At 40.7% G+C, this 19,227-nt stretch overlaps 1 protein-coding gene across 4 annotated transcripts in view; it reads left to right on the forward strand.

Moving 5' to 3' along the window:
* The window catches only part of RINT1 (RAD50 interactor 1), a 34,701-nt gene that overhangs the window by 4,516 nt on the left and 10,958 nt on the right, over window positions 1-19,227 (forward strand). For 3 of the 4 annotated variants that reach the window (XR_014300839.1, XM_082691883.1, XM_082691884.1), the window contains exons 3-11: window positions 2,315-2,499; window positions 6,694-6,935; window positions 11,319-11,492; window positions 11,585-11,734; window positions 12,473-12,629; window positions 14,477-14,587; window positions 14,685-14,910; window positions 15,429-15,566; window positions 18,487-18,686. Coding sequence is in view for 3 of the 4 variants with exons in the window: in XM_082691883.1 (XP_082548009.1) it covers window positions 2,315-2,499; window positions 6,694-6,935; window positions 11,319-11,492; window positions 11,585-11,734; window positions 12,473-12,629; window positions 14,477-14,587; window positions 14,685-14,910; window positions 15,429-15,566; window positions 18,487-18,686 (1,583 nt within the window). In the remaining variant the exon portion in view is untranslated. Of the gene's footprint in view, window positions 1-2,314; window positions 2,500-6,693; window positions 6,936-11,318; window positions 11,493-11,584; window positions 11,735-12,472; window positions 12,630-14,476; window positions 14,588-14,684; window positions 14,911-15,428; window positions 15,567-18,486; window positions 18,687-19,227 lie in introns of those variants that run through there. The other variant, XM_082691885.1, reaches the window with a different exon arrangement.

The following is a 19,227-nucleotide window of genomic DNA, read 5'->3' on the forward strand; positions in this document are numbered from 1 at the left end:
ATAATTCAAATTGTGGAAAAGCAGCCACCATTGTACCAAGTTTCCTAACCTTCTCCAGGAAGAGGGGTACCATAAGTAAGCAAAGGGGGACAGCCTGCACATGCAGCAGATACCCCAGAAGAAACAGTGTATCTAACACACAGGGCTCGAGTGGAAAGAGCCTCCGTAGCAACTACAGATCACGTCACTCCTGCCTTCCTTGCTGACACCCCGCTGTGGCCTTCAGATTTCTATGGGGTGTAGACACATGCAGCTGGGCACAGACGGTCAGTGAAGGTAGAGCTGGAGAAGCTTTGCAAAAAAGGAGCAGTGCTGTTGGTCCACAAATTTTGGATAGTGGAGGAGGATTTAATTTCCTTTGAAGTGGATTAAGTGTTTACTAGAAATCTGTTTCTTTGACTAAAAATGGAGAATGTAGCTTCAATGACTTAATTATTTCTGAAACATTGTGGATTGTGGAAGAAGGTATAGATGCCTGCAGAGTGAAAAACTGACTTGGAACTGACAGGAAACAATTGGTGTTCAAGTCAGAGTGAGGAATGGTCTTTTTGGGAAATCCCACCCGCTAAATGGGGTGAGAGCAAAGCTACACAGTGTTCCTGTTTTCACTGGGCATTGTTCGCTCCGTCACAGGCCGTGCTGCCTCTGCCACCACTCCTCCATAGAAATGGCTCAGGGTTCCAAGTCATCTGTTTTCGTCACATTTAATAAGTGTATATAAACTTGGATGACCCAGTTCAAGTCCAGTTTATTTGCTGTGGAAGGAGTCTCACTTCAGACTGTAAAATTAGTGGTTGCACCTGTCATTTTGAGTTTTTCTTAGTAATTTGTGTTTTCTTTCACACTTCCTTTTATACTTCTTTTCCTGACATGGGCATCTTACTTTGTATAATGGCATTTGAAAAAATGGCATTGAAAAAATCTAAATTTATTTTTAATTAAAAAATGTTTTAATTAAAAATTATTTATTTATTTATTTATTTATTTACTTTTTTAAAAAAGAGGGGCACCTGGGTGGCTCAGTGGGTTAAAGCCTCTGCCTTCGGCTCAGGTCATGATCCCAGGGTCCTAGGATTGAGCCCCACATTGGGCTCTCTGCTCCCCAGGGAGCCTGCTTCCCCTCTCTCTCCACCTGCCTCTCTGCCTCCTTGTGATCCCTGTCTGTCAAATAAATAAATAAATAAATCTTTAACATTAAAAAGATTTATCTGTTTATGTGAGAGAGAGAGAGAGAGTGTGTGTGTATGTACATGAGCAGGGGAGGGGCAAAGGGAGAGGGAGAAAGAGAATCTCAAGTCTCCTCACTGATCATGGAGCCTGATGTGGGGCTTAATCTCATGATCCTGAGATCATGACCTGAGCTGAAACCAAGAGTTAGATGCTTAACCGACTGAGCCATCCAGGTGCACCTAAAACTTTTTTATTCTTACATAAGGAGGAGTTTTTACTCATTGGTCAGCCTTTCAATTTTTTTTTCATATACTTGAAATCTTTGAATACTTTTTCCTTTTTTTTAACATTTTTTTTTTTTAAAGATTTTATTTATTTATTTGACAGAGAGAGATCACAAGTAGGCAGAGAGGCAGGCAGAGAGAGGAGGAAGCAGGCTCCCTGCAGAGCAGAGAACCCGATGCGGGGCTTGATCCCAGGACCCTGGGATCATGACCTGAGCCAAAGGCAGAGGCTTTAACCTACTGAGCCACCCAGGCGCCCCTTTTTTTAACATTTTAAAATCAGAGTCCTCTGGTGTTATTCTAGATCACATTATCTGTTTCCTTACAAATTTTGAAAATATATTACTACTGTAATAAAAACCGCAACCATAAAATAGTATTTGACCTTTTTTTCCTCTAGTAATAAAATAGATTCATAAGATAAAAGTCTTCTGGAAAAGTTTAATATGTGCTTATAACTGCATTGTCATGCCAACATCAGTTGAAACCCATGGTTACTAGGACATACCTCAGGATTTTTCCTTCCTCTGAATTTCCTCAGCTCCTAAGCATTTTGTAGTACTTGATTGATAGATTACTTTATAGCTATTCATTTGGGTGTATGTGTGTGTGTGTGTAAAAAATCCAAAAACCCACATATATGTATATACATCTATACGTATTATATATATTCATTTTGGTATTTTTGTATGTGTGTATATGGTGTATGTATATATACATGAACATATATATGCATACCATATATAGTGTTTTCTTTAAATTACTGACTTTTGAAAGTAGATATATTGCTTTGTATATCTTTTGTATTTCTTTTAACTCCATGGTACTTAGTAATGTTGAATAATATTCTTTTGTTTTAGGTGATGTGCATATTACAGCTCTTGTTGGAAATGAACAAGTCAATGAAGATACAGATAATGGTGATCTCCCTTCTTATGTGTCTGCATTTATAGAAAAGGAAGTTGGAAGTGACCTTAAATCTTTAAAGAAACTTGATAAACTCATAGAACAGATGACAGAAAATAAAATGCAGTTAGAAGAACAGGCAAGTATTAAAACTCATTGAAATAAAATCAGAAGTATACACATAACCATTATTATGAAGATACAGCTTATGACTAATAGTCTGATCATTTAAAACTGTTTAATAGGTAATAGGTTTTAAGACTTACAGTGTGCTAGGTATTTTATGAATTATGTAAAAGACAAAGATCCTGGGGCCACCTGGCTGGCCCAGTCAGTGGAATGTATGATTCTTTTTTTTTTTTTTAAAGGTTTTATTTGTTTATTTGACAGACAGAGATCACAAGTAGGCAGAGAGGCAGGCAGAGAGAGAGAGGGAAGCAGGCTCCCTGCTGAGCAGAGAGCCCGATGTGGGACTCAATCCCAGGACCCTGAGATCATGACCTGAGCCGAAGGCAGCGGCTTAACCCACTGAGCCACCCGGGCGCCCAAATGTATGATTCTTAATCTCGGAGTTGTGGGTTTGAGCCCCATGTTGGGTGGAGAGATTACCTAAAAATAAAATCTTAAAAAAAAAAAAAAAAAAAAAAAGACAAAGTTCCTGCTGATACTATTTGGGTTTTAAAAATATAATGGCAACTGGGGTGCCTGGGTGGCTCAGTCGTTAAGCGCCTGCCTTCAGCTTGGGTTGTGATCCCATGGTCCTGGGTTCGAGCTTTGCATTGGACTCTCTGCTCAGTGGGAAGCCTGCTTCTCCTTCTCCCACTCCCCCTGCTTGTGTTTCCTCTCTTATTGTGTCTTTCTCTGTCAAAAATACAATGACAGCTAACGTTTTAAGTAGCTTTTCATACAGTGATCTTATTTTTATTTTTATTTGAGATTTTATTTATTTGTTTCACAGACAGAGATCACAATTAGGCAGAGAGGCAGGCAGAGAGAAAAGGGGGGAAGCAGGCTCCCTGCCATGCAGAGAGCCCAATTCGGGGCTCGATTCTAGGACTCTGGGATCATGACCTGAGCCGAAGGCAGAAGCTTTAACCCACTAAGCCTCCCAGGTGCTCCTGACCTTTTTTAAAAAAAAAAAAAAAAAACTTTATTTATTTGGCAGACAGAGATCACAAGTAGGCAGAGAGAGGTAGGCAGAGAAATAGGGGGAAGCAGACTCCTTGCTGAGCAGGGAGCCTGATGCAGGGCTCAATCCCAGGACCCCAAGATCATGACCTGAGCTGAAGGCAGTGGCCTAATCCACTGAGCCACCCAGGCACCCCCATACAGTGACCTTTAAAGTGCTTTTACAACTAAGTCATTTCATGGTATATAAAAATGTTATAACATCATCATTCCAAACTTTGCATATGCCCACTCATAAGGAAAAAACATGAAAGTGAGTATAACATAATAGTGGTTATTTCTGGGTGGTGCATCAACAGGTGATTTATTTTCTTCAGATCTTTGTGTGTTTTCAGTGTTTTCTTTTTACAGTGAACGTATTACTTAAAATAGTTTTTAAAACACCCAATGAATGTAATCTTAAAACAAGTGGATCCCTGTACTTGCAACAGTGTTTGTCAAGGATAAAAGCTTTCTATCCTGTAGCTAATATGTTGGGCTAAGGAAACTGTATGTGGCTATGTTGGTGTTACCCCTGGGTTGTCAGTCGTCCTGTGTTCCCATCCCCAGCACCTCCAGCCTCCCGTCTTCCTGTCTTTCCCCCATGTCTACCTCCAGTCTTCCCTGTCTTCCTCTTCCACTCCCGCAGGCAGGCTGTGCTGGGCTCTCTGAGGAATCCCACAGAGGAGTGCGAGGAGGCTGGCCTGGATGAGTGGTCTCCAGCCCCACCTGGCAGTGCTTCCACGGCTCCTTCCCTGGGAAGGTCAGCTCCTCTGCTCCTCCCCACAGCTGGGCTTGAGAATTCTGTCCCAAGATACGACCCCATCTGGCCATTCTGTCTTTGCCCTTTCCCAAAAGAAGAAATTGAGAGCGCTTAGTGTGAATCTATTGGAACAGTCTACACCACAGCCCACAAACTTATCTGCAATCATTTCTACTTGGTAATTCAGCAGAGGATCAATGTGAGGCAGTCCTCATGCCTCAGGTCCCACCTGCCACCTGAGTGAACTTGCTTCACACTTTTGTAGTGAGAACCTCTGCTCCTCAGCCAGTCCTGTCCCCTCAGCACAGGAACACACCCAGATGTTTGCCTTAAAACCCAAACGAAAAACCCTCCCCTCATCTTTTACTAGGTGTTCATTCCTTTTACTGTTAGACTTCCTTAGAAAGTCATCTTTATTTATGTCTATCTCCACTTCCCAGATAGGCTCATTTCCCTGATGACTGTGGAAGCTTCTGCTGAAGTCCCTACTGAACCTTAAATTAAGCATCTCTTCTCTAAAGATGCTTCCCCTCCTTGGAAAATGGTACCACCATCTGCCTGTCACTCGGGCCTGAAACTAGGAGCCCTCCCAGGTTGCCCATCATCCTGCCTCCACCTCCCCATCACCGACACATCAGATTTTTGCCCCCCTTCATGTCTCTGGTGTCTTTTCACCCCAGTTTAGGGCTGCAGCCTCTCCTGCACTTGATGGCGGTTTGCACATCATCTGTTTCCTTCCCATCCCCACGCTAACTATCTTTCATTTGTATTCTTTACAGAAACTGTGTGATATGTAATTAAGCAAATATATATGTATATAAAATATAGTTAATAGCTTTTATGTATATATAAGCATATGCATACATCAAATATGTATCACTTAACTTTTTGTAATTAATGTAATATACTACTTTTCATATCAGTGTATATAGAGCTCTCTTTTTTAATCGTTTTATGGTATTCAGCTATAACTGTACATAATTTCTTTGGCCAGGCCCTTGTTGGTTGACATTTTTGATGTTTCCAGTTTTTATTATGGCAAATAATAGGAGAATAAACATAATATTTTGTCACTTTATTTTCTAAATCATAAATCTAGCTGAATGATTTCCTTGTTCAAATCTCTTGGGGCACCTGGGTGGCACAGTTGGTTAAGCATTCTACTCTTGAGGTCAGCTCAGGTTTTGATCTCAGGGTCATGACCCCACGTTGGGTTCCATGCAGACATGGAGTCTACTTAAAAGAAAAAAAGAAAGAAAGAAAAGAAACTCTTACTGGCTTCCCATTGTCTGTTGGAAAAAGCCCACATTCTTCTAAGGCACAAGATGCCCCTGTGATCGTATCTCTCCCTACCAATCTAGACTCATCTCTTCTTCCTATGTTTTTTTTTTTTTTTTTTTTCTTAACTGTGTTCTGTGCCTGCTCAGCTCTTTTGTTCTCTGATTGCGACCGAGCCATTCCTTTTGCCTGGAATTCCCTTTCCTTCCAAAGTTCCCCAGAAAATTCCCGCCCATCCTGTGAAGGTTTGTGCAGGAGCCGGGCAACCACCTCAAAACCTTGTTGGCCAAAGTGTGAGAGCTTGTTAGACACGCGGAATCTCAGTCCTTACTTTAGACCTAATGAGTTCACGTTGGCATTATACCAGATATCTAGGGGATTCCTGTGCACATTCCGGTGTGAGAAACATTACCTTAGTCACCATTACACCTAGCATCTCTCTTTCATTGCATTCTTCCCATATTACAGGATGTATTTGCTTACATTTCTCTTCCACACGAACTGAGCTTTAGGGCAGAGGTTGTCTTGTTTCTCTGTTCCTTGCACAGGGCCTTGTGCAAAGTGACTAATCAGTATTGATTAAATTGTAATTCCCCTATAATAGTCTTTGTTATTGTATTGATACCTAATGTTTGTATATGTTTTTCCATGTGCTGTAAGAAGAATGAGTAAATACCATATCTCAAGGCATTATCTGGTTATCATCTTACCAGGTCAGTGGTTCTCAACCTGGACTTAAATCAGAATCACCTGGGTAACTTTCGGGACATACAGATACTCATACTTTTAGAATCAGAGCTTCATTTGTTTTTGAATCGAAGTATTTAGTAGATAAAGCATAAAAGTATTCTCTGGTTGGACCTTCTGAAAGTGCTGAGCTACATGAGGGCAGATCCAGAGGTGTTTACTGGGACGACAGGCCGCTCCCCACACATCTCCATGTGCAGCATTTCGTGTTTTGGTTTGGTGGGTACAGGATGCAGAAATCACACCTCTCTTTTGAAGCTTGTAATTGACAATTTTCAATTCTGTTAGAACAAACGTGTATTTTGAAGGTAATAGTCTAAAGAAAATGTTTTGAAAATTTTATCTGATTGCTGCTGGTTTTGTTTTTTGTATGGTCAGGTACTTACGATTTCATCAGAAATCCCTAAAAGAATTCAGAGTGCCTTAAAAAATGCAGAAGAATCAAAGCAATTCCTGAATCAGTTTCTGGAGCAAGAAACTCATCTCTTCAGTTCCATTAACAGCCATTTGCTGACCGCACAGCCCTGGATGGAAGATCTTGGGGCCATGATCAGCCAAATTGAAGAGATTGAGCGCCATCTTGCTTACCTTAAATGGATTTCACAAATTGAAGAACTAAGGTAAAAAGGGCCTCTTTGTTCTCATAATTATTATTTTCCTTTGAGGCTCTGTCTTAGTGAGTGCATGCATGCCATTAAATAATTGAGTTAATTAAAGATTATAATAATATAATTTTACCAGTTGTTATGAAAATAGCATTATGATAATGATTCTTTTCCTTTATTGTGAATGAACATAAAGTTTTCAGGGATCCTAATTTGCATTTGAAAGAAAGTAATCTAAGTAAAAATTGTAAGTCCTATACTTGTGTTGTGAACACATAATAAAAACTGTTAATTTATAAAACCAAATTAATACAACAACTCTTCAACATGGTAATATTCTCTACTTTTACTTTTTAGACATGGTCACTTGAAGTGGATTGCTTTCTCTAAAATTTGAATTGTTTTCAATGAGAATTGTTTTTTTAAAAGGCATTTACTTATTTGAGAGAGAACATGAGAGGGAGAGACAGAGAGAGAGAGAGAGAGAGCACCAGCGCACAGCACTAGCGCACCCCAGGGGGAGAGGGAGAATGAGACTCTCCACTGAGCAGGATGCGCCATGTGGGGCTCCATTCCAGGAAACACCGCCCCCCCCACCCCGGGGATCATGACCTGAGCTGAAGACAGATGCTTTGCTGACTGAGCCACCCAGGTGCCCCCAATGGAAATCATCTAACAAGAGCTACACAGTATTCTTAGATGAGTAACAAGAGTTTTGCTACCTATGGGTAGGGGGAAAAGTACATACTTCTTTCTGAATTGAATGTGTGTTACAGTGTTGACTGTGTCTGATACTGCCTTTCAGACAATATAAATGAACATTTCTGCCTAGATTGGCACATTATTTGGTTTCATGATATGGTCCCCCAGCCCCTCCAAACTGCATGGTTCCATCCTGCTTGGTTTCAACTACTCTTGCTCCAAAGCTGTCAGTAACTATTCATGTTGTCTGGAAGACTTAAGGAGGAAAGGTCATCCAAGAGACTTTTTTTTTTTTTTTTAAGATTATTTATTTATTTATTTGACAGACAGAGATCACAAGTAGGCAAAAAGGCAGGCAGAGAGAGAGGAAGGGAAGCAGGCTCCCTGCTGAGGAGAGAGCCCGATGTGGGACTCGATCCCAGGACCCTGAGATCATGACCTGAGCCGAAGGCAGCGGCTTAACCCACTAAGCCACCCAGGTGCCCCCATCCAAGAGTCTTAATGTCCCATCGTAAATTCATCCCAATTAATATATATTATGTTATGTCTCCCAAAGAGTAATGTGGTATCACTTTGTCCTGCATTTTTCTCGAGATTTTAAAGAGTTTTACCTGTCAGTGCAGTGTGAAAATCTTTGAGTTGCATCTGAGTTTTACATATACAGCAAGAGTGATATGCCCAAGGTTGTAGTGTTACCAGTGATTCCAGATATCAGCTTAACCTTTTTTTTTTTTAAAGATTTATTTATTTATTTATTTGACAGAGAGAGATCACAAGTAGGCAGAGAGAGAGAGGAAGGGAAGCAGGCTCCCTGCTGAGCAGAGAGCCCGATGTGGGACTCGATCCCAGGACCCTGAGATCATGACCTGAGCCGAAGGCAGCGGCTTAACCCACTGAGCCACCCAGGTGCCCCTCAGCTTAACCTTTTAGACCATCTCCTTGTTTAGATAAATCACTTGCAATGAACGAATTTTAAACCTTCTTTCTTTTTACTTCACTGCCCCTTGCCCCTCTGAAAGATAATACCAATAAGGGGCAATATTAATAACCTTATTAAGTAGAATAAATTGTTTAAAAGCCTCACTCTTGTAGTAGCCAAGGTAATAGGTTAATTAAAATAGGACTATGGTTGTAGATAGCTTTTATCTATGTTGGAATTGTTTAAAAAAGATATTTGGGGGTGCCTGGATGACTCCGTGGGTTAAGTCTCTGCCTTCAGCTCAGGTCATGATCTCAGGGGCCTGGGATTGAGCCCTGCATGGGGCTCTCTGCTCAGTGGGGAGCCTGCTTCCCCCTCTCTCTCTGCCTGCCTCTCTGCCTACTTGTGATGTCTGTCTGTCAACTAAATAAATAAAATCTTTAAAAAAATAAGAGACATTTGGCCTGGAAATCATATTAGAAGTAGGAAACAGGGCATCTGGGTGGCTCAGATGGTTAAGTGTCTGCTTTCAGCTCAGGTCATGATCCCAGGGTCCTGGTATCGAGTCCTGCATGTGGCTCAGCAAGGAACCTGCTTCTCCCTCTCCATCTGCCTCCCCCTGCTCATGTTCTCTCTCTCTTTCTGTCAAAATAAATAAATGGAATCTTAAAAAAAGAAATAGGAATCAAATTCATAATCAAGTAGAGCACAGCTCTTTCTTTCTTTAATAACATGCAAGATCTTTCCTTTAGGTCTTCAAGATAAATCTCTATTTCTGGCTTCCTTAGGGCTTCTGAGATTTTCTTCATCTTCTAAGTTCTCTCTAATGTTCACCTGCATTTCATTAGCACTCTCTTTTTTTTTTTTTTTTTTAAAGATTTTATTTATTTATTTTTCAGAGGGAGAGCGAGAGCGAGCACAGGCAGACAGAGTGGAAGGCAGAGTCAGAGGGAGAAGCAGATTCCCCGTGGAGCAAGGAGCCCGATGTGGGACTCGATCCCAGGACGCTGGGATCATGACCTGAGCCGAAGGCAGCTGCTTAACCAACTGAGCCACCCAGGCATCCCTAGTACTCTCTTTTTTAAAAGAGCCATATCGGGCACCTGGGTGGCTCAGTTGGTTAAGCGGCTGCCTTTAGCTTGGGTCGTGATGATCCCAGGGTCCTGGGACTGAGCCCCATGTCGGGCTTCCTGCTCGGTGTGGAGCCTACTTCTTCCTCTCCTGCTCCCCTTGCTTGTGCTCTCTTTCTCTCTGTGTCAAATAAATAAATATGTTAACATCTTAATTAATTAATTAAAGAACAGAGTTCTGGGGCAGCTGTGTGGCTCCGTCAATTGAACATCTGATTTTTGATTTCTGCTCAGGTCCTAAGACTGAGCCCCCTGTCAGGCTCTGTGCTCAGTGGGGAGTCTGCTTGTGATTCTCTCTCCCTCAGTGACTGCCCCTTCCAACTGCTCTCTTGCACTCTCTCTCTCTCTCAAATAAATAAAGCTTTTAAAAAATTTTTTAAAAATTAAAAAGTTTTTTTTTCCTTTTTCCTAGTTTAAGCTATGAAATATTATTATTTTTTTTAAATTGCTATGGGTTTTTGTTTTGTGAGCAAGTGCAAGCAGGGAGAGGCAGAGGGAGAGAATCTTAAGTAGGCTCCGTGCAAGGGCATGGCGAGGGGAGGGAGAGGCTTGATCTCATGACCTGAGTCGAAATCAAGAGTTGGATGCTTTTTTTTCTAAATGAGTTGGTTTCTTGATATTCTTTTTTTTAAGATTTTATTTTACTTATTTGACAGATAGAGATCACAAGTAGGCAGAGAGGCAGACAGAGAGAGAGAAAGGAGGAAGCAGGCTTCCCGCCAAGCAGAGCGCCCAACGTGGGGATCGATCCCAGAACTCTGGGATCATTACCTGAGCCGAAGGCAGAGGCTTTAGCCCACCGAGCCACCCAGGCACCCCATTTTTTTTTAAAATTTTTATTTATTGGGGTGCCTGCTCAGTGGTTTAAGCCTCAGTGGTTTAAGCCTCTGCGTTCAGCTCAGGTCGTGATCTCAGGGTCCTGGGATCGAGCCCTGCGTTGGGCTCTCTGCTCAGTGGGGAGCCTGCTTCCCCCTCTCTCTGCCTGCCTCTCTACCTACTTGTGATCTCTGTCAAATAAATAAAATCTTTCAAAAAAAAAAAAAAGAGATTTTTATTTATTTATTTGACAGAGAGAAAGCACAAGCAGGAAAAACAGCAGGCAAAGGGAGAGGAGGAAGCAGGCTGCCCAGTGAGCAAGGAGCCTGATGCAGGACTTGATTCCAGGGCCCTGAGATCATTACCTGAGCTGAAGGCAGATGCTTAACTGACTGAGCCCCACAGGAACCCAAGAGTTGGGTGCTTAACTGATAGAGCCATGTATGTGCCCCTTGAATATGTATTTTTATCAGAAGAAATATCTCATTTTAATTTTCCTAATTTTTTTTGAAGTATAGTTGACATGCAACATCTAATTTTTAAACAAAGTGTTTGGTTTATAAAGGCAAATAAGCAAAATGGTAGTTCATGGGATCTGTTTGGCTGGTTTCAAAGAATTTGATTAATTGGCTTTACATGGAAATCTTGACTTCTGGCTTACCTAGAACCATTTTAAGCTTTGGCCACATTGGTAAAAAAGGCACTTCTAGCTGGTGCTTCCTTTTTCCTTATATGTAACTTGATATATGGCAGGAAGGAGAAACAGTTTTTCTGCATTTGGAATTTTCTTGAACAAACCATCTTTGAAGTCTGCTTTGCCTCATTTTGCAGCGATAACATTCAGCAGTATCTGATGACCAATAACGTCCCAGAGGCAGCCTCGATTCTGGCGTACATGGCGGAACTTGACATCAAGCTTCAGGAATCATCTTGTACTCATCTTCTCACGTTCATGAGAGCCACTGTTAAATTCTGGCACAAGATTCTCAAGGATAAGCTTACAAGGTAAGGAATTATATTGCGTGGTAATTGCTTTCAGAAGGATATTTCGTGACTTGTATTTTAACTGAAACATGTGTGTTACTTTTCTGTTACAGTGATTTTGAGGAAATTTTGGCCCAACTTCATTGGCCCTTCATCACCCCCCCCCAGTCTCAAGCTGCTGGCTTGAGTCGACCAGCCAGTGCCCCTGACATCTACACTAACCTGGAGACGCTGTTTTGTCAGCTTCTGAAACTACAAACCTCGTATCTTTGTTGGAGTTCAAACTTTACTAAAATGGCTTTTTTTTTAAAGAGTGGATTCGTGGCTGGAGAGTAAAACTTTGAAAGTGGCCAAGAAGTCAAGTGGGGGTACTGGGTTTGGTCTTACCTTTATATTTATATACCCATGGGGTGGTAGATTATTCTCCTTTCGAGTGAATTACATGTGGGGCAGGGGAGGGTCAGGCTGAAATATGACCGACCCAAGTTTACATCACACGTAGGTCTCTTGGGAGGAAAAAATAAAGCAATTGGGAGAAGATCTTAGTAACTTTGTGTCAATTTAATAAAGTGATTACTTTTTTTGTTGTTGTTAAAGATTTATTTATTTATTTGAGAGAGAGAGTGAAACAGCATGAGATTGGAGAGGGTCAGAGGGAGAAGCAGGCTCCTGCTGAGCTGGGAGCCTGGTGTGGGACTCAGACCTAGGACTCCGGGATCATGACCTGAGCCGAGGCAGTCACCAACCAGCTGAGCCACCCAGGAGCCCCAATAAAGCAATTACTTGAATGTGTTTCGTTCCTTACTACTATTTTTCATTTTAGGGAAGATAGATTAATTTTAAGAACATTTTTGTGCACTTTTTATTGAAATTATATGTAATGTAACATTTTCTGTATTATAATTAATTTTATTTAGTATCATATATTTGTTGGGAAAATATATCACATATACATATATACACACATATAAATATTTTTTCCCTTGACTTGACTCTGTCAGAGATGAATTACTTACTGAGCCAAAACAACTTCCAGAGAAATATTGTCTTCCTGCTTCCCCGGCTATCATTCTGCCCATCCAGGTCATGCTGACGCCCCTCCAGAAGAGGTTCAGGTATCACTTCAGAGGGAACCGACAGACTAATGTTATAAGCAAGGTATGTTTTCTCAACTCTTTTGTCCTTGGTTTTTATTAATAGCAAATGCAAAGTGGTCTGTACTTTTCTGGTTTAAGTTAAAATCTGATTCTATTCACATTTTTTTTTCTCTAAAGAGTTAAATTCCTATTTTGTCACTGTCCTTAATCTAAATTTCTGGGGCGCCTGGGTGGCTCAGTGGTTAAGCCTCTGCCTTTGGCTCAGGTCATGGTCTCAGGGTCCTGGGATCGAGCCCCGCATTGGGCTCTCTGCTCAATGGGGAGCCTGCCTCCTTGTCTCTCTCTCTGCCTGCTTCTCTGCCTACTTGTGATTTCTCTATCAAATAAATAAAAAGGAAAAAAAATTTTGCATTAAAAAAAATAGATCTATTTCCGGACTTTTCTTGAGAGGTTGTCGAAATCCGCTCACTCATTAGCATGTCATGCCCTTACGGCCACAAATCATTTTAGCATTAACAATCTATTCAAAAGCTAATACTCGGGGCCCCTGGGTGGCTCAGTGGGTTAAAGCCTCTGCCTTTGGCTCAGGTCATGATCCCAGGGTCCTGGGATCAAGCCTTGCATTGGGCTCTCTGCTCAGCGGGGAGCCTGCTTCCTCCTCTCTCTCTGCCTGCCTCTCTGCCTACTTGTGATCTCTGTCTGTCAAATAAATAAATAAAATCTTTAAAAAAAACCACAAAAGCTAATACTCAGCTATCTTGCCTTCCACTTCTCTTTCTGATATAAACCTGAAGGAGCAATTCGCACAGTGAAGCGTATGGGGCCAAGTATAAACAGTGCCCCACAAATGCCACAGCAGTTTTTTCCTGGTTCTTTTTTTATCCCCTTCGTTCTTAAATTTGGCTTCTTTTGTGTTTATGGGGCTCCTCCTTTTTTGGATGGGGTGTAAGTGGAAAGAAGAGTAGAACCAATTAGTAAATGGTAAGTGAGACAAAGCAATAAACCTAAAGCTCTAGAGAAGCAGTAAGAAAGGTGAGAAAATTGTGTTATGTTGACTGCTTCCTAAAGTGCTTTCACCGTCATCAAGCCTAAACTGTGCAGTCCCTGAGATTATAGGTGTTTGTTACTCATGTTTGTATTTCCAGCACCTAGCACACAACAGTGATTTACCACCCAGTAAATGTTTTTGAATACTAGCCCAACAAAACTTGGAAGGTTTGTAGAATCGGCTCTAGGGACCATTTCAAAAGCTGCTACTTACAATTATTTTTCTATGATTATATCTATTTTAAGGCATATGTTGTTTTGTTTTAATTTACTTTTTTAAAAGACAGAGCAGAAGAAAATCAAGTTTAAAAGTTATTTTGGAATGCTATGGCCAAAAAAAAAAAAAACCAACCAATTTAAAGGCTGTGAGATCTTTGTAATACTCATTTTGTGTATTTCCAGAGAATTACACAAAAACAACTTATTTTGTTAATTTAATTTAATTTTTTAAAAATTATTTATTTATTTATGGGGAGCAGGTTCCCCACTGAGCAGGGAGCCTGATGTGGGACTCGATCCCAGGACATTGGGATCACGACATGAGCCGAAAGCAGACGCTTAACCCACTGAGCCACCTAGGTATCCCCAAAGTGCCACATTTTCAATATACATGGTACTGTAACTTTATGAGTTTATTGATTTCTGCCACGTTTGGGAATTTGCTGGGAATACATTGGGATACATTTGATTATTAAGCCTTGCATGACCTTAAAGTTCAGAACAGAAATTGCGTTCTTACATTTAGGAATTTTCAACTAATTTTTGTAAGTACCGCTTGTATACAATTAAATAGAGCCCTTTAATTGTAACTCTCTACTTGGAATGACTTAAGAATTCAAACTGTTTTACTTCTTTCCTTAGCCTGAATGGTACCTGGCTCAGGTGCTTATGTGGATTGGGAATCACTCTCAGTTTCTGGATGAGAAGATTCAGCCGATTTTGGACAAAGCGGGCCCTTCGGTAAATGCTAGGGTAAGAGACTCAGTCCTAAGCATTCCAATTTTAGAGTTGGATGTGTCCACAAATAACCTGTTGTCTACATTACCTTATGCATACATATTTTTTCCAGCTCGAATTTTCCCGGGGCCTTATGATGCTCGTTCTGGAGAAGTTAGCTGCTGATATTCCGTGTCTGCTCTACGATGACAGTCTCTTCTGTCATTTGGTGGATGAGGTGCTTTTGTTCGAAAGGGAGCTACACAGTGTTTATGGCTATCCTGACACGTTTGCCAACTGTATGCATATTCTGTCAGAGGAAACCTGTTTTCAGAGATGGTTGACTGTGGAGAGAAAATGTAAGTGCTCTTGTAGCCATTGGGTGGGAAGAATTGTCTTCTTTTGTGGTTATTAATATTTGGTGTTTTTCTTCCCCAGCTCTGGGTAGAAAACTAGAGTCATCTGAATTTTTCTTGGTCATGGTTTACTAAGTTGCCTTATTTGCTTCCCATCAAACTTTAGTTTCTCTTGAATTTACACTTAGACTGTACATGTTTCCAGAATGCAGCATTCAAGCCAGTAGTCTATACAATTAGCTGTCCTACTGATTATACTACATTATTTCTGTAATTGGTAGAAGCTGTTGGTTGTAGCTTGTCTAATCAATGTAAATGTTTTGAAGATTTTGGGTAAGGGTGGCAGGGAGAAGTCAAGTATCTTGTTCAACCCTAAATCAGAGGATGTTAAATATAATGCAACCAGTAGGGGATTGTGGATTTGTTTACTTTTTACAGGAAAGTCATTCCTAAAAATTGTGTTGAAAATTAAGAGTATCTGTAACTACTTAATTGACATATTCCCTTTTTCTGCATATTAGTTGCTCTTCAAAAAATGGACTCTATGCTTTCATCAGAAGCTGCCTGGGTGTCCCAATATAAGGATATCACCGATGTGGATGAGATGAAAGTTCCAGATTGTGCAGAGACTTTTATGACGCTACTACTGGTAATAACTGGTAAGTAGAAATCTTTTAAGATATAACTTTGTTTTAAAAGTACTGATTCTTCATATAGTACTTTTTCAAGTAGTTCAACAAAATTAATATCATATAGTGGCTATTTTAATATCTTTAAATATAGTTTCTATCTTGGTAGAATCCTAGTACAATATACTTGCTTTCAGATTTTTAATAATTTAATATCTTAAACATTGGTATATATGAGGAGGAAATTCCTGAATGGCTACCTAAAAATAATGAGAATTTATTTTATTTATTTATTTATTTTAAAAAGATTTTATTTATTTATTTGACAGACAGAGATCACAAGTAGGCAGAGGCAGGCACGGGGGTGGGTGGGGGGAAGCAGGCTACCTGCGGAGCAGAGAGCCTGATGTGGGGCTCGATCCCAGGACCCTGGGATCATGACCCAAGGTGAAGGCAGAGCCTTTAACCCACTGAGCCACTCAGGTGCCCCGAGAATTTATTTTTATTACCTGAATTCTTTCGCCATTCAGCTTAAGTGTCTTCAGTAGATTGACCTGAATTTTATTTTCTTTTATTTATTATTATTATTTTTTAAGAGGTTTATTTATTTGACAGAGAGAGATCACAAGTAGACAGAGAGAGAGAGGAGGAAGCAGGCTTCCTTCCAAGCAAGAGCCCAATGTGGGACTCGATACTAGGACCCTGAGATCATGACCTGAGCCGAAGGCAGAGGCTTAACCCACTGAGCCACCCAGGCGCTGAATTTTAAATACTGTTATTTTTCTCCTTAAAACAGAAAAGATTGCAGAAGGGACCCCTGGGTGGCTTAGTCAGTTGGGTGTCTGCCTTTCGCTCAGGTCCTGATCCCAGGGTCCTGGGATCGAGTCCCGTATCGGGTTCCCTGCTCAGTGGGGAGCCTGCTTCTCCCTCTCCCTCTGCCCCCCGACTCATGCTTGTTCACTCTCTCTCTCGTGCTCTCTCTCTCAAGTAAATAAATAAAATCTTTTAAAAAAGAAAAGATTGCAGAAGAATACAATAATAGGGGTGCCTGGATGGCTCAGTGGGTTAAGCCTCTGTCTTTGGCTCAGGTCATGATCCCGGGGTCCTGGGATCGAGCCCCGCATCAGGCTCTCTGCTCAGTAGGGAGCCTGCTTCCTCCTCTCTTTCTGCCTGACCCTGCCTACTTGTGATCTCTGTCTGTCAAATAAATAAATAAAATTCTTAAAAAAAAAAAGAAGAGAGGAACTCTTCTTACAGTGCCAGAATTTCTGGCTGGAGGAGGGCCTAGCAGCCTCTAGTCCTGTTTGGGCCATAATTTTCTGCATTGTCCCACTGGAGACTTGCTGCCGCTCCAGGTGCCCCTGAGCCCAGTACCATTTTCTTCTAGCTTGTTCATTTTTTGGGCCTGGGTAGTCACCTGAAGAAGTGTCATTCCAGCCTAGCCAGTAAATAACTCCATATTCTTCATTGTGTGAAGAATATGAAAAACACTAGAACACACAAGAAATCTAAAAAAACTTTTTTTGGGAGGTGCCTGGGTGCCTGCAGTCATTAAGCATCTACTTTCAGCTCAGGTCATGATGATCCCAGAGTCCTGGGATCCGAGCCCTGCATTGGGCTCCCTGCTTGGCAAGAAGACTCTTCTCCTCTCCCACTCCCCCTGCTTGTGTTCCCTCTCTCTCTGTGTCTCTGTCTGTCAAATAAATAAATGAAATCTTTAAAAAAAAAAAAGTTTTTCTTTTTCTTTTTTTTTTTGAAGATTTCATTTATTTGACAGAGACAGAGAGAGAACCTGAGCAGGGGGAGGGGCAGAGGAAGATAGAGACGAAGAAGAGGGAGAGAGAGAAGCAGACTCCCTCAGGGAGCCCGACACAGGGCTCCATCCCAGGACCCTGGGACCATGACCCAAGTCAAAGCCAGACATTTAGCTGACTGGGCCACCCAAGCACCCCTTCCTCCTGTGAAAAAATAAGTCATTTTTTTTTGTTGAAGAAATGGAATGATTTTTGTATATATAGATCTTTGACTTACAGTGGGGCTATAGCCTCATAAACCTATCCTAAATGAAAATATTCCAAGTCAAAAATGCATTTAATACGCCTAACCTATTGAATATCACAGTCTACCTTGCACATGCTCACAACATTAACATTAGCCATTCATTGGGCAAAATCATCTAACAAAAAGCCTATTTTATGATAAGGTATTGACTGTCTCATGTAATGTATTGAGTGCTGCACTGGTGGCGAAAACCGAAATGGTTGTGTGGGTACAACCATTCTGTAAAGGCATTGGCTGTCTGCCCTCTCCGTCCCATGGCTGACAGAGCTGTGGCTTGCTCCCTCTGCCCAGGGTCATGAGAGGGTTGTACCCTATATTGCTAGTCTGCAAAAAGATCCAAATAAAAAATTTGAAGTCGTTTCTATGAATGCGTATGGCCTTTGCACTATTGTAAACTTGAAAAATCTTAAGTTGAACCATCATAAATCAGGCACCATCTACAAATTCCTCATGCCTTAAAAAATTTGACATGTGATTTATACATAGTAAAAGACATGAATCTGAAGTATACAGTTCAGTGAGTTTTGACAAGTATATATACTTGTGAAACCCATACCCTTATAAAGTGTAGAAATAAGTCCGTACATGAACAGTTGATAGAGGTTTTTGGTGCCTTTTTTTTTTTTTTAAAGATTTTATTTATTTATTTATTTGACAGAAATCATAAGTAGGCAGAGGCTCCCCTCTGAGCAGGGAGCCCAATGTGGGGCTTGAGCCCAGGACCCTGGGATCATGACCTGAGCCGAAGGCAGAGGCTTTAACTCACTGAGCCACTCAGGTGCCCCCAGTTGATAGAGTTTTTGACAAAAGCACCCAACAGTGTCAATAGGAAAGCCTCTAACTGTGTAATGGATGGAACCCAAACCTTCATGTCTTACTTTTTCCACAGACAGATATAAAAATCTCCCCACAGCTTCCAGAAAGCTACAGTTCCTGGAGTTACAGAAGGACTTAGTAGATGATTTTAGGATACGATTAACTCAGGTGATGAAAGAAGAGACTAGAGCTTCCCTTGGCTTTCGATACTGTGCGATTCTCAATGCCGTGAACTATATCTCAACAGTCCTAGCAGATTGGGCTGACAATGTTGTAAGTTAATGTACTTTTATTCATCTATTTTAATATATATTTATTTATATATTTAATATATATTTATTTAATATATATTTTGATATATATTTGTTAATCTCTGCATCCGATGTGGGGCTTAAACTCACACCCTGAGATCAAGAGTTAGTTACATGCTTTTCTGACTGAGCCAGCCAGGCACTCTATTAATATGCTTTTATATTAAATAACAAATTAGTAGTTTTAACAGTTTTACCTTTTGAAATGTTGAACTTATAACATGTTGAAGTTACACATTAGGCCAAATTTAGGGGTTATGATTAAATTACATATTTTTCTCAATTAAGTCTCAAATGGTTAAATAATCCCACGATTTTAATTATTAGAAAAGAAAGGCAGCCTTTCGTGTAATAGTTGTCTATAGAATGAACCTTTTTCTTCTTTAGATTTGGGAAATATTCATGTATGGTAATTGCCATCTCAGAAAAAGCTAACATTGAATAATGGTGTCAAAATCAGTAAAATCCAGGACTGTAAGAAAGATCAAATAATAGCATTTGAG

The sequence above is a fragment of the Mustela nivalis genome (genome assembly GCF_964662115.1).
Source record: "Mustela nivalis genome assembly, chromosome: 12".
Classification (NCBI taxonomy): Eukaryota; Metazoa; Chordata; class Mammalia; order Carnivora; family Mustelidae; genus Mustela; species Mustela nivalis.